The 26,769-nt window shown below is 40.9% G+C and overlaps 1 protein-coding gene across 1 annotated transcript in view; it reads right to left on the bottom strand.

The window, feature by feature from the left end:
* The window catches only part of ITPR2 (inositol 1,4,5-trisphosphate receptor type 2), a 431,766-nt gene that overhangs the window by 339,922 nt on the left and 65,075 nt on the right, over positions 1 to 26,769 (bottom strand). The window contains exons 3-4 of the mRNA XM_053921707.2: positions 2,398 to 2,513; positions 1,510 to 1,596 (exon numbers count right to left, since the gene is read on the bottom strand). Of these exons, the coding sequence (XP_053777682.1) occupies positions 1,510 to 1,596; positions 2,398 to 2,513 (203 nt within the window). The remainder of the gene's footprint in view (positions 1 to 1,509; positions 1,597 to 2,397; positions 2,514 to 26,769) is intronic.

Below are 26,769 nucleotides of genomic sequence, written 5' to 3'. Positions count from 1 at the left end.
TTCTGGGATTTTTTTTTCATTCCATGGACAAATTTTTCCAAAACATTATTTTACTGAGCAGAAAAACTAAAACAGATAACCTTCCTCTCTATTATCACAATCATTTCAAAAATGAATGGTGATTTTAATACTCACAATATAAGGACGGAAATATCTCAAAATAAAGGACAATTCTTGAATTGAAAAAAGGAAATCAGCTTTTTGAAAAACTCGTTATAATATCCTTGGTCTCATTTTACCATAAACCAGTGAAAGGCCTCCCAGGCCAACACCCCTCCGCCATGGGGTCCGCCAAGGTACACGGAGCCCAGGCCTCCGCCCCTGCCATGCAAACATGTGCACGCAGGTTTCTGACAAGAAACATAAGTTCTACTTGCTGGCACTTAGCAGTAATCAAAACGTGGTTAAGAGAAACTCTATTTATGGAGGATTGTCCAAGGGACGTACTTGTCAATGCCCCAGGCATTACATGATCTGTCATCAGACTAACTCACAGATTCGGGGACCTACAGACCAAGGTGCCCTCAGCTTGTCCCGTCACAGAACTGCTTTGATGGCCGTGTGCTCTGGAATTTTGCCATTGCAATAGCAACACACCGAGGATAGTATTTTTAAAACAGCTCTATGAAGTGCCTCATTATAGTATTTACCGTAAGGAAGTTGTTAAGGCTGCTATTTACTATACTAAACAGTGTCTTCTTTATGAGAGCTCTTTTAGAAATACCTCCATGGTCTTCTTCCCAGGAATGTTTGTGCTTCTAGACCTCTGACTTAGGTCTGCTTTACGGACCGCCGATGCAGACGCTGTAAGATATTACGCCTCCCTTACAGCTAAGCGGGCAACAAAAAGGCGTTGAGCCAAAGTTTACCAAGCCACATGCCTCACGCCTGACCTCACCATATTTGTTTAACCATTATTTTCCCTTTGACCCACCTGCCTTATTTATTTCTATTTTATTTTGTTCTGTAGTGAGTATTTCTGAAAATGCTTTACACAGTCTTTTTGGAACAAGGTGGGGCATATATTAACACATTACCAAATAAAAAAGCTAAAGGATCTGAGTGAAACACAGGAAAGGAATGCAGCTGAGATAAAATCAGTGCGCACACTAATTGAAATAGAGCTTCTAATAACAAGTCAAGGACGATTTCCACCTAAAAGTGCAATTTAAAAACTTTCCTCTCTCTACGAAATGAAAAGATAAAGGGCCGTTAGTCCCATTAATCCCAAAGGACTGTTTTGTTACAGGCCTTTAGAAATTGTTCCCCCGTTTTCTTCCTTTGGATGTAATAACTTGTGCATACGTCTAGAGAAGCTCCCTTCTTCGTGTGCACACAACAGACTTACTCCCAAACACATGGAACAGTGTGCTGAACATTAACTGGAAACACCACAACATCCATAATTACCACCAAAGAACAAATTATCGTACCCCAAAATTGTAATGCCATTTGCAAACTGTCCATAAAACAGTCACCACTTGTAAGGAAAAGTAAATCAACACTTACTTGAATAACATTACTGTATTTCACGATTTCTCCCAGAAGTTTCTTATTTTCCGATTCATTTTGTTTTTGTTCCAGTTCTGCAGCATGCTATAAAATGATTAGCAAATATTCAGTGTAGAAACATAGTAAACAGAATGTAATAATTGACAAAGAAATAAGGGTGTTTATTTTTAGGAACAAAGAGAATAAAGAATATACCATGAATAAAATAGGTTGGTTGCTTTACTCTTGGTGCTTGCAGGGGGCGAGGGAGGGAGGCGGGGGGAGGACAATAATTAAATACATGATTATAATATAATGTGATAATTCTCTCAATTTAATGCTAACAAATATCTTGGGATGCTTTTATATTGGAAATTTCAGAAAAGTACTAGGCTCTCTGGTGTCATAATTACTTTCAGAAGGAATATTGCTAGAGAAACCAACCAGGATGGTAGATGAACTTCAAAAGTCTCAAAACAGTTCTAATTCTGAAAGTAACAGAAATTTTAATGACACAAATTAAGTTCTATCAAATTTACACTCAGCCCAAGTTAGAAACACCGGGTTTTATTTCTTTTACCAGTCTCTCAAAAAAAAATTAAGTACTTACTATGCCAAGTAAAATATAACTGGATTTGATATTCCCATAGAGATTCTGAACAGACTGATGTGAATCTCTGAATTAGCCTGACACACCCTAAAAAATAGCAGCAGGAATGCATTACCTACACACCAGGAAATCAGTAGTCACACCCCATAACTTAAAAAGTCTCTCCCAGTTCCAGTGTGTTGCTACAACGATTCTAAATCTCTGTGTATTGAGGGAAATCAGGAGGCTAGGAAATAGATCTGTTATTGCTGTACCTGGCCTAGCCTAAGCCAGATGAACAGAAACCCGGCTCTCACCTGTAATTTCTTCAGCAAGGCTGCCTCTGTGTGGTTCCCTTGTTTGGCTTGCTTAGCTTTCCAATATTGTTTCTGGGCAGAATATCGATTCATAGGACACACCTTGAAGAGGCAGTCTATAACAAAACAACAAAGAAAACACTGTAACTAAGGGAACCAGTATTTCTTAGACTTTCCTTTAGCCTAGCACTGGAATCTTGGCATCCCCAAGAATAAAGGACATTTAAAAGTCATCTAGACCATCCTCCAGCCAACTCTTAAATTCCCTTTATAACATCCTTTTTGAAATATCTTTTTAGACTGTGAAAATATTCCATTCTTCATTACTGTAAGTTCCTCCAAGCATACTTAGCTAGCATAATTTATAAAGAAATCTAAACAAGGTAACCACTATATTAGAAGCACCTTTTAATTTTAATGGAGTATCTGGTCTCAAAAATTAAATAGAATGACATTGGTGACTTTCATTGCCTTATCTGACCCTGCATAATCAATTACTTATTCATGATATGTATCTTTGACAGCAAAGTGAGGTAGAAAATAGAAACAATCAGAGCAGTTACAGCAATTACCTTTTGGTCATTCATTCCCCAAGTTTCCACATACCTGGGTGAATATAGTATGAAAATCTGAGACACAGTACGTTATAAGGGGGGAAAAAGCAAAAACAAACAAACAAACAAAAAGTAAACCAAGATTATAGTCCTAACTCTACTACTCAATATCAAGATAGGATATCATAGTGGAATAATACAGTTAGTGATATCACTAAGTCAAGAACACAAAAGATATTTTTCATTTTAATGAGGAAAATGGAAGCTTGACTAAAAAATTCTTCTATAATTAATGATTTTGCATGTCTGTGGAGTGGATTACAATCCAGAACAAAGGTCAATTCCCAATATTCTTTTACAAAGGAGTAATGATATAGAAAACCCAAATATTATTTTAATTTTCTCACAAAAAAATTTATGAATTCAATACAACAAATTTCTTTTGGTTGCAGTGTTAATATTTATGATCATTCTCATTTTTCAAAGATGTGCCAACAAAAATAAAATTCTATCAAGTCTAATATCCATTTTAGCCACAATCTTGACGATACTATACAAGCTCATTCTATTATTCTCTGTTAAAAGTAATTATAAAATTAAATGATGGACTTGATCTCTTTTCAAATCCCACTTATTTATTGTTAGAATGGCATAAACAATCAAAAAGTATGACAATTTTTAAAGGAACTTTTAAAATTTAGAAGAAATAATGACTTTTTTCTTTAGTTTATAATTATAAATACAAATTCCATTAATTGACCCTCCACCACATACATACATAAGGCTATAGAAAACGAATTATTACTTTATGGTTTAAAATGTATGAGTAGCTGTCTAAGTATTTTATATAGCAGCAGAAAACAGACACTTTCTTACTGCTAAAAGGAGGGTGAGAGACCATCACAAATACAACACAATGTGATACAAGAACCACAGCTCGGCACACGTGTATGAAAAGCAAATAACTAGACCCTGGCAACATATCTTATAAGCCCTAGAAGTTATTTCCTATATATTAGCAGCTACAAAGACACTATACAAATTTTTTCAAGCACAGATACAGAGGTTGTTTACAGTTATCCCCAAAAGAGTGCGCCCAATTTAATGCAAACTGTTTCTGACTACCCTGTATTAGGCAAGTAACCAAACTCTACATTGTTTCAGTGCAGCAAAAACACAAATTTTTAAGTAGCAATGAACACTCATCTGCAGTCTACACTTGTGACCTCCATGTATGAAAAGAAAAGAGAAAAATTAGGCTCTCCATTAGTTCAAATTTCTAATTGCGTTCCTTAGGAAATGCTCCTTTGACAGACGAAATGTTTTTCCTAAATTCTAACCCACCCCAGTAGCACTCCTGATTGGTGGCATCTTTGGGTAGCTAGGAAGGAAGGTGGGTGTGCCATGATCCTGAGTGCTGATGCTGGAGTTATGGTGAGACAAAGCCACACACTCAGCCAACCCAGGCTTACTGGCCAGGTTGTGCTTCTGGACTCAGACCCTCTCCTTAGAGAGCTCACAGTCTAGTGGGGGAGGCAGGCACCCACCATGTGTTAAAGTTTCACAATGGAATTATGGACAGGTGCTGTAGGACACAGAGATGCCTGTGGCCCACTTCACAAGGGAAGGCCAGAAAGTTTTCCAACGGAGAACACACAAGCCAAGTTTTAAGGTACTAATACTAATTCAACACATTGCCAAGGGGGTTAAAATGCTCAGAGGGGAGGAACATTCCAAACAGAGCCAAGGGGACACCAAGGCAGAGGAGGGAAATGCTGAGGGATCCACTAACTCTTCGGGGACACTGTGGTCCGGACTGTGAGATGAAAATGGAGGGGTTTGCAGAAGTCAGGGTGGGCAGAGGGCTATGTGCTAGGCTAGGGAGTATGGGCTTCATCCCATGGAAAACATCAAACTTATAAAGCGTTTTAAACTCTTACACCACAGGAAAGGTGATGTGAGCAAAATGGCGAAAAGACTGGCACAAAGCCAGCGTGCTGAGAGACGGTGAGGACCTGAAATGGGGCTGTATGGTACCTGGAGACCTCAAAGAAAACATCAGAATCCACCGGCTTAATACTCTGTTAGATGTGGGTGCGCAAAGGTGAGGGAGAGGGGCAGTGAAGATGGCCAGATGAACAAGCTTCCACCCACTCTGTCTGAAATACAAAGCCTTAGGTTTCAAAAGCCCTCTCTGTTTGCAGCGCCTTAGTTTTATGGTCCCTGTCAGCAGCCTCCCACGGGTGGCATCTCATTTCACATTACAGTAAATAACCAACCTGTTTCTGCTCGGGAACTGCGACTGCGGGACTACCTGGGTTGACGGGGCAGGGTGGGGGTGCGGACACAGAGCACACAGACTTCTGTAAAATCGCTTCAGTTGATGGAGGTGGTGGGGATGGGTGTGCGTGTGTGCGTGTGTGTGTGAGTAAGTCTCTCTGCCTCGTAGGGAAAAAATCAACTAGTCTGGAGCTGGTAATATATTTTATCTGATTCTCAATTTATTGTGTAATAAAAGTGTCAATAACACCTGCATGCCTAATGCACAGGGCTCCCGAGATATGCACGAAAGATAGCCTGTGCGAAAGCACTCGATGAACTTTAAAGCCCTATTATAAATGTAAGATTCTATTATTAATGTTGCTTCATTTGTTCGGCAATGGCTCACTAAGATTAAGAGATAACTAAACCCTTGCAAAGCTCTCAGCAAAAAAAAAAAAGAACAACACAAGGTAGCGTTGTCAGATTAAACTTGAACACAAACCAAAAGTACCCAATTCACATACCCCATTGGCTTAAGATGCCGCAATGTGTTTTGTATAAAATTCTTGAATACCTTTAAATGGCATGGCGAGAGCAACGGATGCAAGCTCCATTACCTTGAAATATCTTTTAAAAATATGCAGACACAACCGCTAGCACCAGCATGGGTGGAGCCCTGGACAAGCCTCCCACATTTTCCGGCAAGTGGGAATCCAGCTGTCTCAGAGCTGTCCGCCCTGGTCCATTCTCCTTCCCCAGCTCCCTGTCCCTTGGCCTGCTCCTTCTCTAACATTAGAGCTAGGTACACCACTGACCAATAGGTTTCAAGGGGTTTTCTACTCAGAAATCAGCCCAGTGTCACTTGTTAATTAGGTAACAACAATCTCTTCAGCATTGTAAGACTCAAAGAATAAACAAAAAGGAAACACTGGCCTCATAGAGGAAACACCAAAAGCACAAATTAAAGGAACTAATTTGAGTTAAATATTTTGAAAAGTTTAACCTGAAGACCTGGGACCAAGAATTTTGCAAAATTACAGAAGTTCAAAAATGTTAGAAATCTGACAAAACACGCTACATTCACCCAACATAATGTGCCACGCAGTATAAGAATAATGCCTTAGAATTAGAACACTTTTCTTTCTACAACTGTGGAAGGAAATTCATCCCCACGGAAGGTTCACGTTAAACTGAAAGACGCAGCAGCCTCTGCAGCCTCTGCAGCCTGCTGACGAATGCCAGCGGAGTGAAGAAACACGAAAGTCGTTCAAATGGCGGGGAGCACGAAATCCATGTCCCGGATCGCTGTGAACCTCCCCACATGATCCCGTGTAAATCTGGCAGGAAACCAGTCTACACCTCCACTCACAATACCCGTCTAGTTAGCTCTGAAATGTTTTTGCTTTGTACATATACAAACACTTGCTAAAACATCTGTATCTAAGGCGGGTTCTGCACCCCAAAACAGTCTGTAGAACTCCATTTGAGGCTATCATATGTCAAGTTCACGTTACCCCGGGCCAGCCACTTCCTTTGGTAATGGTGGAAGGAACACTTTCTGTTTCATTTCTCCTCCCTCCTAAGATTTAAATGAGGCAAGACATACAAAACCATCAGCAAATGCCAGTCACAAAGTGGGCACTTAACAAATGGCTCTTTCATGGGAGCCTATAAAATTACCTCATACTGATTACAGGGTAGTGGTTGCCAAGGGCTTTATTATCCCCACGTGGAGAAAGGTGGGGAGAGAAGGGGCAGGAGCTTTTCTCTTTGTGATACAAACAGGATGCAGCAGAGTTCAAGGAAGACAATGGGACCTTCCCAATAATAAAATAGAAAGTGGTAAGAACACTCCCCGGAGGGCAAGGGTTTCGGGAGGGTCAGGGTCAGGCAGACGAGGGGAAATTAGAATTCTGAGTTGGTCAGGGAGAGGAATACACATTCACTAGCCTGAGATATAACTGGAGCTCTGTGTTTCAGTTTTTCTAAGAAACACACGCTGAAGCAGAGTGTTTCTATAAAGCCCTTTTTGCTAAGATGTTAAAAAGGAATATATTTTCCTTAAACATAGAAATTTCTAACTAATCTTCTACCTCCTTTGATGACAGCCTAAGGCAGGCAAAGGGGGGCACTGAAACAGGGAAACAGTCCTCTAGAATGTTACAAAAGCCAAAGAGAATGTATTGCAGGTGTTAGGAAACATTAAAACATATCACAACCCATGGATGGGCAGCCATGAAGACTGAAGGATAACTTCCTCTAGGCAAAAGCCAGCTATTTCACTGGCTTTTTACTTGGACTATTGAAGAAGGAGAAAAATGGGCTTTTGTAGTTAAAGACTACTAAAATGTTAGAACTTGAAGGAGTTTCCGATAAAATCTGAGCTGAGTGAGGTGCCTCGGTCCTTCATGATCAAATCTCTAGATTAAAATAAATTATTGGTAGGAACAAGCTGAGCCACGCACAGGATGCTGGAATGCCCTGACAAGCGACTGCCTGGCCTGGCCTCTGCGGGGTAGAGATGCTAACACCACCTGGTTCGCTCAGTAGAGTTTCCGACCATGGAGCACCGTGCAAACTGTGAAGAGCACCACCCTTCGATAATAAAGATTGTCTGATCTTCACAACAACCTGAAGAGTTAGCCAGGATTGTGTCTTCATGTTCCAGAGAAAGAACCTGAGGCTTTTCTTAAGTTCACAGAGTTGGTAAGAAATTTGAACTGAAGGGCCTCTGAATACAATTCAAAGTTCTGCTGCTGTGCAGGGGCGCCATGTGTGAACAGGCATGTCGTATGGACGCAAAATCTGTCTCATTTGAAATACTGCTCATAATTCTATGTACATATATGCCCCATGGTCATTTAGACCAAATCTAATCTGGCTTCTGTGCGACGGCCTTAAACACCCTGAGACAGCGTCCATCGGGCATCTCCACTTCATCTTCACCGTGATTACCATAACGGGATCGCCTCAAAAAATACCATTTTATTACCAAACACTGAGGCTTCCTCTTTCTTCACAATTGATGTGATTTCAGTCGATTAAAGACTGACTTGGTAAGACATTTATTCAAGCACTTATCAATGTATTTAGCAAGTACAGGCACTGAGAAACAGACTGGCCTTGGTCTCCTTTCTAACACAGTCTTCCAGCATAACACAACCTCTAGGGAAATGCTATCAAGGTACATATACCTCCACAGTTGTAATACTTCAGACGAAGCTAATGAACATTTTTTCATGGGAAATATGCCACATGTGCCTATATAATTAAATAAATGTTGAGACATCAACAGGAATATTATAAAATCTCAGTCTCAAACATTAACTACCTGATTCATACATTAATGGGTAAATACTCAAAAACAAATGAAACTTTATTTTGCTGCTTCATTTGAGGTGGGAACAAAAAATAAAATTCAAAGGCATTGAGGCTAATTTTCATTCTTTTTAAGGTTTAATCGGCATTAAGCAACCATTCCACTAGACATAAGCGGAATTTCTATCAAAATATCATAATGTATAATTTTTTATTTAATTTCCCATTATCAAGATGTCATATTAACACAGATAATCAAAAAAGTGTAATACACAAACTAATTCAGAAATCAAAATGCAAGTCTATAAACCCCATTACACAAATATCAGGTCCAAAAGGAAAGAAACGGAAATGAATTTATATATATCCAAATGTATGTATATCTATATACACACATACATAGATAACACATATATAATAGTTTATTTTAAGTACTATTTCATTGGCATTTTTATTTATAAGTATATATTTCTGTGTATATTACCTCATTTAATTCTTCTAAAAACTCTTTGAGGTAAGTATTAGTTTTAACATGAGGAAAGAGAACCTCAGAATACTTTTCCCTGAAGTCTTAATCCAAATCAAGACTTTTGAAGATAATCCAAAGCCTTATCTTCACAATTTAACAAAAGACATTCGATATTTCTCCAATTAAAACTTGAAAACACAGAACTGAAATTAAAACGCCTAACATGCTGGTCTCCCTGTGTCTGGTTTCGTACTCCCAGACATGCTGAATGAACTTGTACAAGGACCCAGAAAATGTACGAAAAGAAACTGCCTGAACATCTGTAACAATGTGAACATCTGTAACAATGTGAACATCTGTAACAGTGACCCAACGGAAGCAGCAAGCTAGAAACACTTATGCAGGGAGCTTCACTGCTTCAAGTCCTCCACGGGGAAAGTGATAATTTTTGAATAGCTGGACAATTAAACTGTTAATTCAGGTAAATTAACTTTATAAAAATAGGCTTTCTTGAAAGGACCTTTTTAAACTCATTTTGGCATGGCAATAAAAAACTCCCAGCTTCAATTTTTTTTTAAGTCTCTCACAGGCTATTTTATGCCATTATAGTGATGTAACAGAGATACTTAGATTGAAGAATTACTTGCTGTGCATTGTCTAGTGAGTGAATTAGTAGTTTCATATAAGAGACCTAAAAACAAAATCAGTTTATTGTGCTAGCTCCTCCATGAGCAGAGATTTATCCATAAGAACAAAATTGATCATGGAATCCTAAACATCATTATTGTGGATTTATGCCCAAATGAGACTAGCTTTCTATCGATGACTACCACCAGAAAGCATTCTACAGATCATTTAGTAATCAATGGACAATAACTTTAGAGCAGTGTTTCATAAACTGTAATTGTGCACACCAGGTTGGATACCAATGCATTTGGTCCCAGTCAGCCTTTTTTTGAATGGAGTGGGATGGGGATGGGGATGGGATGTGATGGGAGGGGAGGGGAGGGGGATAGGATGGGATGGGAGGGGGAGGGGATGGGAAGGGGGATGGGATGGGATGGGATGGGATGGGGATGAGATGGGGATGGGATGGGATGGGATGGGATGGGGATGGGATGAGATGGGACTGGGATGGGGATGGGAGGGGGAGGGAAGGGGATGGGAGGGGATGGGAGGGGAGGGGAGGGGATGAGATGGGAGGGGATGGGATGGGATGGGAGGGGATGGGATGGGAGGGGATGGGATGGGAGGGGATGGGATGGGATGGGAGGGGATGGGATGGAATGGGAGGGGATGGGAGGGGATGGGATGGGATGGGAGGGGATGGATGGGAGGGGAGGGGATGGGATGGGATAGGGATGGGATGGGGAGGGGATGGGACAGGACGGGGAGGGGATGGGGATGGAAAAGAAGGAAAATAGAGAACACTACAAGTAGCAAGTAGTCTTTCAAGAAACTTGTTTCTGATGTGTGCATGTGTGTGTACAGACAAGCTGGACTACAATGTAAAGTATTTCTTACTGAGTGTTGCAATAAAAAGTGTTTGAAAGTCATTATTTCTGAGGACTACACATGTACACAGGTTACAGTTAAAGGCAAGGGAAATTTTTTTTAAAAAAATAACAAAAAGAGAGAGAAAGAAAGATCCTGTGGGTAAGGGGAGAGGAAACAGATGACCATGTGAAATTTTTTTTGCTCTATTGATGACATTTGAAATCACCAAAACTATAATTTTAGTAATTGAACCATAAAAATTTTATGTAAGCAATTACAATAGAACAGGAAGATACCCTTTTAAAAATGTCTTTTTATTCACACTCTGACTGACCTCTACCTTTACTGTAGCGTCTCTCAGATGCTCTCTTTTATTAGCTAACACGTCCACACATAACTTTACATTCAGGACCTATTATCTGCATTCAGGAAAGATGATCAGAGTCTGCTGAAGAAGACTCCTGCCCAGTTACCTGGGAAACAATGTTAGATACCTACTCTTTCTTCTCTGAAAGGCTTTACAGTCTGCTTTGTCTCCTATTAAAATGCAAATACCTGAGAGCGGAACACACTAAGACCTCTGTTCTCAGTTTACCCCTGGAGATGAAGCCGGATCCCTCCCTGAGGGTGAGGTGCAGAGGTGCTGCAGATCTGGGGAAGGGACCTTTCAGAATACCCACCTCTGGCAAGAATAGGCAGGAAAGTTGTTTGTCAAATTTTCAGATGACACAGACTAGGGAGAATTAGTGAATTCAACATACAGAAATCTAGATTTTCAATAATCTCTACAGGACAAACAGTGCAATTAAACTTTAAACAAGCTTAAATACAAAGTTCTGCATTTACATTCAGAAAAAATCAACCCGGCCCATGTACTTGATAGAGGGGAGCACCAGGGCTACTAACAGCTAATATTAAAAGGGCCAGGGGGAAGCTATACTTTAGGCTTGAGTTCAACTTAATACAATTAAATTGACCATATATCCCTGTGTGCCCAGGACAACTTTGGGTCATGTCTGTTACCTGAGCCTAGTTATGGTGCCCTCTTTCATTCTCAAAAGTGTCCTGCTTTGGATGACAAAGTATACGGTCACCCCAAATATAACAAATGAATCCTGTGATGTGAAAGCTGAAAAGCCGAGGCAGCCATCATAGCCTGATTAGTACAAGAATGGCCTCGCAGCCCGCGGAAGCAAGGACACATCCAGTTACACACACCCAGAATATCAGGCTCAGTCACGGGTGGCACATGTAGAGTGGCACCCTGACAAAGTAGGCTGTGTCTGAAATTAGGCAAACGGGACAGCACGCTAAACACAGAAAGCCACAAGAGTGGGAACCAGGAGATGCTCCCTGACAGAGAAAGCAGAGTAGGCGTAATCTCACTTTATACGGTTGAAGATCTACATACGAAACAGGGAAGAAACTTTTTTCTATGTTGACGCAAAATCAACGCAAAATTTTGTTCAATGTAAGGAAAATTTTGCCAGCCATCGGAGAAGTCCAAAAAATACACAGTAATCAGAGGCAAGTAAACTTTGACAACAGTGTGCAGGCAGCGGCGGATGAGAAAAGCTGCGGGAGGGATCTCGCATTGGGAGGAGGTCCCTTCCAAATACCACCTGCTCTTTCATAATGGGAATCGTGGCAGAGGGGACTGGCACGCAGGGTAGAGCTCGTGCCCTGCGTTTGCTGATGGAACACTCAGCCCTCTCACCTGCTCAGCTGTATTTATCACACTATGGCTTGGTCTGGTGTCTCACTATCCGACAGACCAGGAAATCTTACCCCTGGACCCTGCAAAAGTCTTCTACTAACTAAATAGCTGCAAGTACTAGGTTAAAATACTCAGTAAAAGCGCTCCATAAATACTCATTATTATTACTTCCAACTCTACATTCCAGATGAACAACACAGTTGTGTTTACATCTCACAGCTTCAGAAGCATGATGGTGGTTGTGATAATTTCTCACTTAAGTATTTTGATTTGATAAAATACTCCCGGATTAAAAGAAGATGAGCAGAAAAATCACAACACACGTCTCCCCAACCCCCACACAAACACACACTGCACACAAATACACACTAACAGCTGCTAATGCTGAATGGTCAGATACCGTGATAAGAGCTTCCCAAGAATTCTTTAATTTTCGTAGAAAAATGTGAGACAAATGCCATTATTATTCTCACTTTACAGATGGTGAAGCTGGAGCTGGAAAGTTAGGTTCTGCCCAGGGTCAGAGTTAGCAAGTGGCAGAGCGAGGATTCAAACCCAACCAACTTCAAAGTCTGCGCTTTTATACTCTAAAGATGGAAGGACCCATGCAAGCCAGCTACTTTGAAGTTTGAAAGACAGAGCAGTAAAAGGCTGGGAAACTGGGGAGTGGGAGGAAAGAGAGGACTTCCAGAAAGCAGGCTGGATATCAAAGTAGAAAACTGGGAGCAGAGATAAGAGTAGCTGACACAGGACACGGGAACTCTAAGAAACAGTTGTGGCATTTTCTTCTCCCTGTATTTTTTTGTCCTCTTTCCAACCTGTTCTTCTCTTTTTTCTCCATGACTTTAGATTTGTTTGATATTCTCTTCCTCCAGTTCTTAGGCCCTCTCTTCATTCTATCTGTCTTTTCTGTTTTATCTCCTTTGTTTTCCTAATCATTTTCTTTACCTTCTCCTTTTCACTTTCTCCAATATTTCCTTTATCTCATCTCTGAACATTTTTCCTTTCTCTCCCTTACAGGATCATAAAATTGTGCTTAAAGTGAATCATTATTTTCTTTGGATAAGCTTATATCTTTTTTATTTCAAATAAAAATATAGATGAATAGGACATTTCCTTAAAAGACTCTACTGAAAATTAAGTTGCAAAAGCAAAACATACCTAACAGAAGGTGTGAATCCAGAATATAAAAAGTACTCTTACCAACCAATTAAGTAACTCATACAACCCCCAGTAAAATATGAACAGACACATCACTAAGGTAATATATAGAAGATGAACAAGCACACGAAATGATGCTTAACATTATTCATCATAAGGAGATGCAAATTAAAACCACAATTACATACAACTACACACCCACCAGAAAGGCTAACGTTTATAAGAATAACAATACCATGTGTTGGTGAGGTATAGAGCAACTGGAACTCTCATATATGGTACATACACACACTCACTCATTCAAGGTACCAATGCAAAATGGTTCAGCTACTTTCAAACCGTTTTGGTAATTTCTTGAAAAGTTACACATAGATTTACTATATGATCCAGCAATTGCATTCCAAGGCATACTCAAGAGAATGCAAACATATGTCCACACCAAGCCCTGTATGCAGATATGCGTATCAGCATCATTCCTAATAGCCAAAGCAGTGGGGTGGGGCGGGGGAGGGCAGCCCGACTCTAAGGGTGGGAGTGTGTCTGAACAGTGGAATACTATCCATGGAGGAATCTCAAAACCACCACACCAAGTGAAAGAAGCCAGACGCAAAAGACTATATCTTATGTGATGCCATTCATTTGAAATTCTAGAAAAGGTAAAACTCTATCAACTAAAAGAAAGTCCGTGGTTGCCTGGACATGAGGTGGGAACAAGGCCTGACCGCAACGGAGCAAGAAGAAACGTCTTAGGGTAACGGAAGTGTGATTGTAGAGTTGTTGCACCACTGTATACATTTACCAAAACTCTCTGAACTGAGCAAAACGAGTGCATTTTGTTGTATATAAATTACTGGAAAACAATAAAACTGAAAAATGCATTACTATATTTGTATATGGCCCTAATTTGTATATTGTACATAGAAATACTGCTGACTTTTCTAAGGATCAAAGGCTTCCCATAAACATTCTTAAAATTAAAGATACACTCTGAAGACAGAGCAAGGATTTGCCCTTGTTGTTTGGGCTGTGGTTTACTTGGCACGGGAGGAAGGAGACTGACTGGGTGACTTGGTTGCTGCACAGCAGGCTCCAGCTGGCTGCCCTGCGCAGGGCAGCTCTCAAAAATGCCAGCTGCCTGACTGATAAGCCACACCCATGAGCGAAGCAGGTAGATCTGGTTAAACCTAGTGAGGCAAATTTTCCTAAACACAGCACAAAATAAAAAAGGAGCCTAATCCACAATGTAGTATTAACTTGGAATAAAGAATAGCCTGGAATCCCCCGTCAGACCTGAAAGTGAAGAAGCCAACACAGACTACTGAGTCGCATCAAAGGACCGCAGAGGGTCCCTCTTTACACAGATGACACTGTCTGAGCGTCAACATTAATGACTGGAGTGGGAACGCACGTCAAATACATTACAATCCTTGAGTTCCTAATTATAGAAAATACTTACTGGTCATCTTCGGAGGTTAGGGGAGCCACTCATTACTCTAAAAACGAGTAGGTAAAGGAGAATAAGCATTTAAAAAGAAAGACAAGGAGGCAGGATTTAAGGAATTACCTGTTTACTACCTAACTACTCTAGCAGTACTCATAAAATATTTTAGAGAGCCACCTTGGTGAATGTTGTTAGAGACGCTAGGATGCGCCTCCTGGGAAATGCAAAATAATACATATGAATAAAGGTTCTGATGCTGTTATTTAAAAAAAAAGAGACAAGAAAAGGAAAGGTAAATAAGCACAAATACAGCGCAAACAGAAGCAGAGCTGTGCCGCCCTGCGAGGCAGAAGACGCAGGCTGCACACATCGTACGCTGTGATCCTCGTGTCGCAGACGCAGTGTTGCAAACCTCCACCACGCTTCTCTGTGCTCGACAGAAATTCTGGGAACACAAACTCTCGGCGGTGGTTATCCCAGAGGAATACCCATGCGCATCGCCGAAGAGGGAAAAGGACTTCCATTTTGTATTTTTTAGCATTTTTATAAAAGTTTTAAACCCAAACATTTTAAACAAAAAATTTCATTTATCTTAAGAAAAAGATCTCCTTTATTAGGGACTGTTTAATTGTCTACTTCATTTAGTCCACACATGTTCTAACTCAACGATGGCATAGCACCCACTAATTCACCCATGAAGAAAATGTGAGACAGGAAGCTGAACAGGGCCGAGGAGGGTGAGGCTCCTGTGAGGGAGGGAGACGAAGGCGTGCACCTCCCACTCAGATGCCAGCTGTCCCAGCAGCCAAGGCGAGGCTGTCTCAGCCTGGGAGGGTCCAGCTCAACCGTAATCCCTTTTCCTCTCTACTAAGACAGTTTCACAGAAGTAATGAAGGATACAATCAGACAAATTCTCAAATGCTAGAACTGAAAACAATGAGGAGTCCACAACAATTACAATGACTTTTCCGAGTACCAGAAGCGCTAGTAATTCTTTCCTCTTTTGCCACCTCAGCCAGGGTCTCCATATTAGTCAGTATTATATCTATGCATATATGGCCGTGCACATGTCTACATCAGCTGACAGGGACAGCTTGGAGCAGAAGATCTTAAAGAGTCAGGGAAGATTGAAGAGTATTGATTTTTTAAGGCATTAAAAAATAGAAAAAGTTCTTAATCTGGGAACCATGAATCCATGACTAGATGGGATTTATAGAGGTCCACAAATCCCCTGGAAGTGTTAGAAAAATTGTGTGTGTGTGTGTGTGTGTGTTTTCACAGGTGCATTTTCTATCAGTCGGCCTGTAAGCTTTTATCAGGTTCTGAGAAGCAGGTAGACCCCTCAGAAACCTGTAGGACCCTACTATAAGGGAGTGCACCATTATAATCATCTTAGGCTCTCAAGTCTGTAAGTATACAAACACAGTGAGTCATAGGCAGCCGTGAGTCAAACTCTGCTACATTAATGAGCAGAAGAAAAAGTACGGCAGGAAGGAGAGGACTGGTCCCAGCTGCTTTAAAAGGAACAGAAAGAAGAGTCATTCCCAAATGCTCGCCCAGGCAGTGAAGAGCTCTGGGAGCGGGTCTGCAGGAAGCCAAGGGAGTGCCCTGCGCCAATGTGAACTACAAGCGTGTCTACACAATGTGGAGAGGCAGATGAAGAAGAAGAATGACACAGCAGGCCCACTTCTGTGTATGTACCCGACAGAAATGAGGGCTTGGACCCAGCAAAGGGCACATAAAGAATGTTCAAAGCAGTATTACTCATCATAGCTCCAAACTGTCCATCCATCAGAGAATGAATAATAGATAAGCTGCGATGTGGTCATGGAACAGAATCCTAAAAGTAGTGAAAAAGAATGAAATGCTGCTACATACACCATCAATGAATTACACAGACATTATGTTGAACACAAGAAACCAGCCACAAAATAATATGTAGTTCTCACATCTAGCTATATAACCAAGAGAATTAAAAGCATACATCCATGAATGCTCATAGGTCCTACACATGAACATATATAACATTATTCATAATGGCCAAAAATTGGAAACAAGCCAAATTTCTACCAACTGAGGATAAATAATAATGTATCCACACAATGGAATAAAATTCAGCCATAAAAAGTAAAGATTTACTAATTCATGGTATGGCATGGATAAACCTTGCAAACATTATGCTAAGTGACAGAAGCCAGTTACAAAAAGTCTTGTTGTATGTTTCCACTTGTATGAAATGTCCCGGACAGATAAACCCACGTGGGTAGAAAGTGGATTAGTGGCTGCCAGCGGTAGGAGGAGGAGGGGGACGGGAAGTGGCTGCTCATGACGGGATCACTTTGGGGTGATGAACAAGTTCTGGAATTAAAGAGTGGTGATGGTCACAAAACTTTTGAATACATTAAAACCCTACTGAATTATGCACTTTAAAGGATGAATTTCAAGGTATATGAATTATATTGCAATAAAAACCTTAATTTTAAAAACAGTATTCACAATGTTTTTCTTCCTCTGATCACCTTATTTTTTTATTTCACTTTCCAATTACAACTTACATTCAATATTATTTTGTATTAGTTTCGGGTGGGCAGCATTAGACTGTCATAGCGCTCTCCCCAACACTTCCAGTGCCCTGCCAGGCACCATCCATAGTTATTACAATATTACTAACTACGTTTCCTATGCCGCACTTTACATCCTGTGATGATTTTGTAACCACTGAAATTCACAACTTTACTGTGTTCATGTAAACTCCACAGAACAGTGTCCAGCACATGGCATGCGCTCAGTGAAGCAATTCCACCTCTCTAGTTGCCTGGATTAAAAACCTCAGAGCCATCTTTGACTCCCATCTCTTGTTATCGTATGTCCAAAGGAATAATAAAACCCCTGTGGGCTCTCCTGTGAAAATGTATCTACAACCTGATTTCTTACCAACTCACTGGCCTGATCCAAATCACCATAATTTCTCCCCTGGCTACAGCAATAGCGTCTCCCTGTTTCTGCCCCTGGTCCCCTGGCTGCTGATTCTCCATATCTGGGGTGGGGGCGGGGGGTCTAAAGGTAAGTTAGGTCCTGCCAGCTTCTGCTCAAACCCTCCAAGAGCTGGGCTCCTCCCCGACCTCCTCTTCACCTACTACCCCCAGGCCACTCGCCAGCTCCACCTCGACCACCCCTCCAGCTCTGGTAGCCCGGGCACTTATCTAATACAACCTACTTCAGGGCCTTTGACCTTGATGTGCCCCTTGCCTTCTCCTTTCCTCCAAGGTTTCTGCATAGTCAGGCTCTCTCCCCTGCCTCAGGCCTCTGCTCAAATACCAGTGAGGCCTTCCCTGTCACCGTGAACAGGCGACCCCTTTCCAACCAGCATGCTTTGTTACCCTCCTCCCTTTCCCTTCACAGTATACCACCACCTGATTAAACGCCTGGCTTTTAGTAGGTGCCCGGTGAAGGTTTCCTGAATGAATCAATACACACACGTGAATAAATGAGTGAATAAAATGTGAGTATGGAGGAAAATACTGTTGCAAGGAAAATGTTACTCATTTACATTGTCAGAAGTGTTCTGTTAAAAGCCAGGCAAACGATGGTAGGAGCCACTTTTTTCAGATAAAATGTCCTGTGAGGGAGAGGAAGATTTCCCAGGTAACAACTTTATAAATGTTCTCAAGGGTCAAAGAGGCCTACCCCGCCCCCAGACTAGCAACGGCCTTGCCAGAATGGGGGCGCTTTGATGTTAGCCAGGAGTGATGAACAACAGACCTCTGAGCTCCTTGCCTGCTGGATGAAAACGTGGGAACCTAAAAGAGGCCTGGTGCTCCGGCCCTTTCCTTTTATCCTTGAACAAACAGACATAAAGCAGATGTGACTTCGCTAAGTGGGAGCCGTTTGGATGGTGCTTCTAATGATGACATATTGTGACATATTGTGATGTTCCCACTCTGTGTGACTGGATCCAGGCCAAAGACAAAAGCCACCCTCTGCCCCACAGACATAAAAGTTTATTTGAGCTGTAAATTCAGGAGACTCGTAACAATCTGGTCAATGGTACCGAATTATTTTTCGATGGCACGAACTGCAACATGGGACTAGCTGCTTGTTGGGACAACTGCTACGGAGCTGGCTGACTCACCCTGCGTGAAGAAGCGCCCTGGGACCGCTTCCCAGAACCACAGCCTCCAGAGAGGAGAATTTCCTTAACGAAATCCTCCCTGACCAAAGGTACAGAAGTCTGTAGGAACAAATCACAATCTAAGCAAGCAAACATTACAAAGCCATTGGTTTTGGAAAGGGGAAGAAAAAAATGTGGTGGTCATAATGTTTTGTGGAACACAATTACCAAAAAGCATTTCAGTGGTTGTCCCTAACCTATATGAAGAGAAGTATACCAACGGGGCTTCTTACTCAAAACTCAAATCGTAGTCCCATTACTCAGAACAGAGACGGGCATAGTATATATTCAATGGCCGCCAATGTAGTGATGGAAATTAATTCTGAAACATGAAACTCATTCTTCCAAGAAGCCTTCCCTGACTATATCCGCTCACAAAAATCCCCTTCTCAAACCCCTACAATACTTACCACTGTCCAACAATGATTATAAACTGTTTTTGTTATTCTTTAATTATTTTATGCAGAGCTGCTCTATCTTCCCAACTTCTCTCTCAACTCCCTCAAATTCAGAGGGGATTCAAATTAAACTTCTTTTGGGTAACCCAGGAGTTCCTGGCCAGTACGACAGAGCAGGATTCAATGTGAAACACCTCTCCCCATACACCCCAACGAGCACAAACAACTCAAAATGTAATATTTCTACGCGCGCACACACACGTTCTTGTATGGGGTCCATGAGCAGCTTCTTTGAAGACCCAATGAAATATGCATGCAAACGGAGGGAACCTGGAGAATGAGCCCATTCTACTTCGCCCCTGACCCACATTTACCGAGCTTAGAGAAGACAGGGCCAGTGTTCTCTGTGGTATTCAGGAAGCTCTGGACGTGAGTTTGAATAGAAAATGAGCAGACACAACCTGACAATTTGCCACTCTAAAACATGTAAACTTCCTTCCTCAGCGGCTGCTTGTTCCTACTTAGGAGAGCTGGCCCAGTAACTCATCCCTGTTGGAAGAGCCTGTGGGAGACTGGTTTGCCCAGCGTCACAGACTCAGTCTGGCAGTCCTGTTATCTTTTCTCGCTGGAGCACAGCTGGGCCATTCGGAACTCATTTACTCGGTACTAGCCCATAAGATCCTCATGAAGAAGAGCAGAGGCTTTTCAAGGTAAATCAGCAAAGTTGGGTATTTCAAAAGAGTGCATCGTTGTCTACACGTGCTTTTTTTCTCCAAAGATCTCAAGTGTTCTCCTATCAGTTACTGTGTGTGATATTTTGTTTGGTTTCTTAATTAACTTGAATCTAATTCTCGTAGTAGCTACATAAGAATGGCTACAAAAGTGAGAAAAGCATACTTTCAATTCCCTTTCAAATTCACAAGAAAACTTTTGCTTGTTAAATACCCAAATTATTCAAAACTGCGCAATTGCTCGGGTCAGGGCCAAACTGCCTGAAGAGGTAATCAGTCTTCCAAAGTTTCTCTGCACAGGTGAAGCACTACTTAGTCCAGTTTCAAAGTCCATACTGTTTTATCTGAACCTTCAGCTAGTACATAAAAATGTACATGTTTAAAATTTCAAAGAAAAATAATTCATGAAATTTGCTTTTATTTATTTACTCATTCATTCATTCATTCACTCGTGCATTCATTCATTCATTCTGTTCTCAGTTCTACAATCAACTCTGCTCCCTGCACAAGACCCTGAAAATATTTTCTATCGCTTAAAACCTTGGTCCTCACTTAACTGTTAGTACTGCTACCCTTGCAATTCTTGCTTTCTCATTGGTGACATCACCTATTTTTGAGAATAGCTATCTCCAATAGGTATGTATTACAAGAAACCACAGAAAACTACCACTTCCGTAGATTTAAAAGTCAAATACTGGTAATTTCATACAGTTCAAACCCACCTTCAATTTCTCTCTTCTTCATGCCACTCATTCAAATATTGTAAAGTTCTGTCTAATTGAATTCCGTAAGGTTTCTCTAATAGGTCTCTTGTTCTGTTTTAAAGTCACCATTCTCCGTTTGCTAAACTTTCACCAAAGCTCAGGGTCAGCAGGACAACTGTGCGGTGTCCTTGCTGGACTCTCCAGAACCCCTCTCTCTCCTTCGAATCGTCTCTAGACCACAGGATCCATTTCTTCCGACACCGCTTTTACCAGCTTCTGGTTCAAAAATTCTTCTACATCAAATGCAAATGTATTCACTTCATCTTGAGTGTCTACCAGCAAGTCACCTATCCATGTCATTAATTCGTTAACCTTTCCCATACTCTCCAACAGATTCTTCGTTCTAGAAAAAAAATTCCCTGCCCCAAACCTGTATCATCTTTTCCTTCCTAAGAGACTCAGGGGTATTATTCTATCCCCTGAACAATTCAGTCTTCTGAATTGGAAAACAATGAAATTCTGATATTTTCCACTACATTCACCACTGCCCTTGATTCTCTGAGAAGAGAGAGACACCCTTGTTTTCAAGTATGTTGTCAGGAGTGGAACATCTCAGGTCTAAGGATCACAACTGAATATTCTGTTTGTTTTAGATCTACAAGCCTACAGATACCACTTAATGCAAAAGTTAACTTGTCTGCTTGCTTCTTATGTTATCAATTTCCATAAATGTCATAAAAGTAGGAATAAATACCAAAAAAAACAATTTCCTTTATTATGACGGATGTCCTCTATCTAACAGACTCCCTGACTCAATTAGCAATTTTAAACACTATGAATCATTTGAAAGTGAAGAACACGTGCACAATTTACTAATCACAGAGCTTTTTCCCCCGGCACTGTTAGAAAAACCTTCACATCTGCTAATTAATATTTGCTGAGTGGCCAACAAGTATAAAGCATGGAGCCAGAACTGAAAAACCTCACAAGACAAAGAGCAACAGTCTTCAGTAAACCATTAGGAGAACAAAAAAACACAACTACTTTGGTCCTTCTAGAGAACCAGGAGAAAAACAAGAAGACCTATTTCTAACTCCTATTATGAACATTAATGTAATTCCACATAAAGTAGCACATTCCATTCCAAACTAAGAGAACTTTTTCTCAATTCATAAATTATTCACCATAATATTGAGCTTCAGGTCACGGATTTACATTTCCAAGTACAATAACCAATAAATTCTTGATTTTCATTTTGCAACCTGGGCAGATGGTTACCATAGCTATAGACTCCAACTGCCCAGCCCTTCCATAAAGTACACTGTTCTATGTAGTCACTGCTACCTCAACACCAGACATCTCTCTGACAGCACCCCACACTCACCCCTGCCCTAATCATTTCCTTATAAACAAACAGTAAGTTATCAGACCCCTCTCTTCCTGTAACAGCTGGGGGAAACCAGAGATTAACACCTCACCTGAAAATAACCAACTCTAGGCTATGCAACGCCAAAGAAATGGCCTTTGTTCAAGAGGCCTGCCCCCGCAGAGGTCCCCTATACTTGACGGTGACTGATTAATAGGGTGACCGTGCCCTTTATTTCCAAACCAGGATATGTCTAAAAGTTAAAAGAACCACTACAGTTACACTGGCAATAAGCAAAAGCTGATTGTTGCAGGAAAATTGGAACATATGATTACAACCAATTAGCCCAAACAGATCCTCTCTCTGTATATGAGACTTGGGAAGAAAGCCAGTAAAAACACACAGAATGAAAACAGGGGGGAAAAAAATCCTAAGGCAGAAGAAAAGGAAGTGGGTACTATGAGTGACCAGAAAAGGTGAGATAAAGTCGAATGGAGAGCAACTCTCCCATGGCATTAGGAAAAGCAGCTAACATTTCAGACACTCTACTGACATCTTTGGATATCTTGTTGCACTTAATCTCCAAAGCAATTCTATGAGGTAGCTACAATCTCTCCTCCTACACACATACACGACACTTCACAAATAGCAATAAATTAAATGCAGCTAGTTAGCATCGCCCAGGCAATGAAAGCAGCTGAGCCATCATAATGGCAAAAATAACAGGACAATACGTTCCAAAGCAGGTGTGCCCATTCTAAGGAGTGCCCAGTGTAGCAGGTGTGGAAGAACATGCTAAAAACTAAATTATACTTACTTTTAACTTCCATTTATAAATTTGTTTTTGTACATATTCAACAATGTATAGAATTCAGAATTATATTGGGTGGCCCAAAAAGTCCTTATGGTTTTTACTAAAATAAAAGACACATTTTTCATTTTCACCAATAACTTTATTGATTTAGATATTTTTAGTATGTCGGCTATCTCCCACATGGTATAATGTCGATCTCAATTAATGTCTTGATTTGATCACTATCAACTTCAACTGGTCTACACAACCATGAAGTATCGTCTAGCAAGAAGAGTCCAGCCATGAAATCTCACAAACCACTTTTGACCTGTTCAATCAGTCCCAGCACCTTCTCCATACCTGCACAAATCCTTTTTGCATTTCAGTTGCATTTTTACCTTTCTTGAAATAAGAAAGCATAATATGCCAAAAAATGTTGCATATTTTCTTCCATCTTCAATATTAAAATGGCTACCCCAAAATTCACCAATGTTGATAAGTTTTTTTTAAATACATACTAATATGACAGCTGTCACAATATAATCTAACAAAATTGTTTCAAATGAAGTTAAAGACAACTAAGCACTACTAGAGCCACCTTACGGAAAAGACCAAATGAACTTTTTGGCCAACCCACTAGTAATACATAAGTATAATCTGTTAAGTAAATGTGTATCTATTATGCTTACTTTTTTTTCTGATGGGGCATGCAATCAACAGCTGAAAGACCACCGCCCCCGCCTTCAGAGCGATGGGCACGCACTCTGCGGGGAGAGCTCCCACAGCCACTGTGGCAGTGCCAGGACTGACCTCAGGGGGGTAGAGCCAGAGTTGTCGCCAGAAGGTGCTGGTGGCCAAGACTCACTCAAGTCCTCCCTCACTTCTCTGTGTCCCAACAATAAACTCGCATCACCTCTAATCAAATGTGCTTGAAATGTCAAAAGCATCATCTTATACTAAAAGTTTCAGAGGTCCTAGCCCAACACTACAGAAAAACATGATTTTAAACCCAGACATAAAACCATTTTTACCACAAGTATACTCTTACAGAATTGTAGATCGATGTATTTATAGTCTTGCTAAGTTAATTAAGCAAGGTGTCATTAGACCGGGGTGACTCTAAGGCCTTGGTAGCCTATAACCAATCAAATAATGGCTTTGCTTCAATGTCTTCTCCACTGAACTTTGCTTTTAGCTTCTGCCATTGTAACATGCCAAACCCCTTTCAGTTTGGTGCTGCCTGATTCAAAATGATGTTGCTCTTCAAAGTTTTAATGTGCTTCACTTCAACAGTCTTGAGAGGTAAAGTGCATATGCAGAATTAATAATGAAGTTTCATGAGTAACAATCTTTTTAAATCTTTTAAATATTTCACTTTAGACATCTTCACAACTCATCTTAATTTCAACACCCCCTGTACATGATAAAGCTCTTCGTGTCTGTTCATGCTAAATTCCTCAGAATGTTTAAGGCTGTTTCTCCTATTACATCCTCCATTGAGATGATGACTACAGAGGCTCAGAGAAACCCATCCTCAATTGAAGCTATTGAAGGTTGAAAACGCATTTAAAATGACCCTGTGGAGTATCAGTTATTTACCCTCGTGACCCCCGTGATCAGTTTTTCCCTCGTGACCCCGTGGCTGACTGGCAGCTGGGGCTGCCTGATACCTCTTGGTACCACGGGAGTGTCATAGCAAACATCACTAGCCCAGGAAAAACCAAAACTCAAAATTTGAAGCACTGTTTCTGTTGAATGAGTATAGTTTTTGCACCATCCTTAAGTCAAAAAATCGTAAGCCAAACCACCACAAGTCGGGGACCATCAGTACGTACTTTTCATATAAACATAATTTTTTGACTGCATGAGAACATTTGACTCACGTGGGATTCTTTCTCTGACCATGTGATCCAAACTGATATGTTTCATTTTATTGTACTGTCATAAAGGACCCCATGTTGTGGCCATTCTTTAGGCAGAGTCCATAGAAATATACCTCTTTGGGATGCGGAAGATGGGCAAGTGAGGGTAGGATGTGTCTGCTATGACTCCCCTACTTGAGAACTTGTAGAAATTCAAAGACAGCTCTAGAAGCGTTCAAAAGAGCCCTGACTAGTGTGGCTCAGTGGGCATCCTCCCTTAAACTGAAGGGAGGCTGGCTCCATTCCCAGTCTTGGCACATGCCTAGGTTGTGGGCCAGGTCCCCAGCTGGGGATGTGTGAGAGGTAACCAATCAATGTTTCTCTCCCTCTTTGTCTCACTCCTTTCCATTCTCTCTCCCTAAAAATAAATAAATAAACCTTTAGAAGTGTTCAGAATAATTATTTATGCATTAATTAGAATCCCAAAGGACAATTATTGTCACTACAATTCGATCCTGAAGAAAACTACCCAAATTAATAGTCTACCTCTCCTCCTGCCTCCTTTCCCCCACCTGGCTCTCTCTCCCATCTCTGTCTCTGGCGTCTCCTTCTCATCCTCTCCTCCCACCTGAGTCACTCTGCACCATCCCCCACTTCTAATCTCCTTTTTGCATTAACGAGACATAGCACAGAAAAGTGCATTTAAGTACTCATTGAACAGACATTGTCTCCTCAATGTTAAAAGACTAGTTGAACACGAAAATTTAGAAATAACCAAATATTACCTCACCCATAACAGATGATTGTTAATGTTAGTTTCTTCCCCGATTCCCTTCCTTAACACTAGCTTTTCCCTACAAACGTAGTCCTTATTGCCATGATGAATCTGAAATATTTCAACTTCGCAATGTTCCTATGAAGACACCAACCCAGTGTATAAAGTCTCTTATCAGGAAAAAAGACGCCCACGCCTTCACAGACCAGACGCTGAAGGAGAGCTCCAGGTGTAACAAGGGAGCTGATCCAGAGGCTGACTATCCTACTGAGTTTCAATTTCCACGATGGCTGTTCCACCTGCTGCACCCGACAAGCCCGCCTCTCAACAGTCTAGAGCTCCTCCCTCTGAACTGGCACATGGATGGAAAGAGAGATTTTCTATATTCTCCTCAGCTCAAATGAAACTAGCCAGCATTTTATTTTAAACTGTCTTATTAAATGCCAACGGAAAGATCAAGGGAAACATTTACAAAACCTGAAGTTTTTTAAACAACAGGTTATTCACCTCCCATGGGCCACAGTCATCCCGGCACACACAGCACCCTCCCTGGCTGAGCTGGAGAACAACCCCGGGGCAGGGCAGGCCATGGGCACCCCAGGGCAGAATCTGTACCGTTTACAGTACAGTCTTCACATCCCTGTGTCAAGTCGTCACGCCGCACATGTTGAATACGTACAATTTTATCAAAGCCAGGAAAAGATTTTTTTAAACATTAAGTACCTAACATATAAAAAGTGTTCAATAAATACTTTAGACATAAATGAATGATGCATATAACTTCTCACCTTTTAAAAGAAAATCCCCAAAATCCTATAATGATGGGTCATTATAGGAACAAACAGAAAGAATTTCCTTCTCTTAGTAACAAGACAGCTATTCTTTCTAAAAGGTCTTACGGGAGAATTGTGTTGCATTTGAAAACAAATTCAAATGAGTTTTTTTTTTTCCTTTGTCCATGTAAATCAAACCACAGTAGCAAACCCAGGTACCACCTAGAAAACATTACTCATTTCATCACAGCACAGCTCTTGTGCAAGGAACAGAAAGAGTAATTTGTAAGGCTTTACCCTTTGCAGCTGCTATTTAAATTGAGAGGTGTCATTCAGTTGTAAATTATATCTTATCTAAGGAAATTGCACTAGGGGTTGCA

Source organism: Desmodus rotundus, chromosome 3 (assembly GCF_022682495.2).
Source record: "Desmodus rotundus isolate HL8 chromosome 3, HLdesRot8A.1, whole genome shotgun sequence".
Classification (NCBI taxonomy): domain Eukaryota; kingdom Metazoa; phylum Chordata; class Mammalia; order Chiroptera; family Phyllostomidae; genus Desmodus; species Desmodus rotundus.
This window is presented reverse-complemented; position numbering and strand designations above follow the sequence as displayed.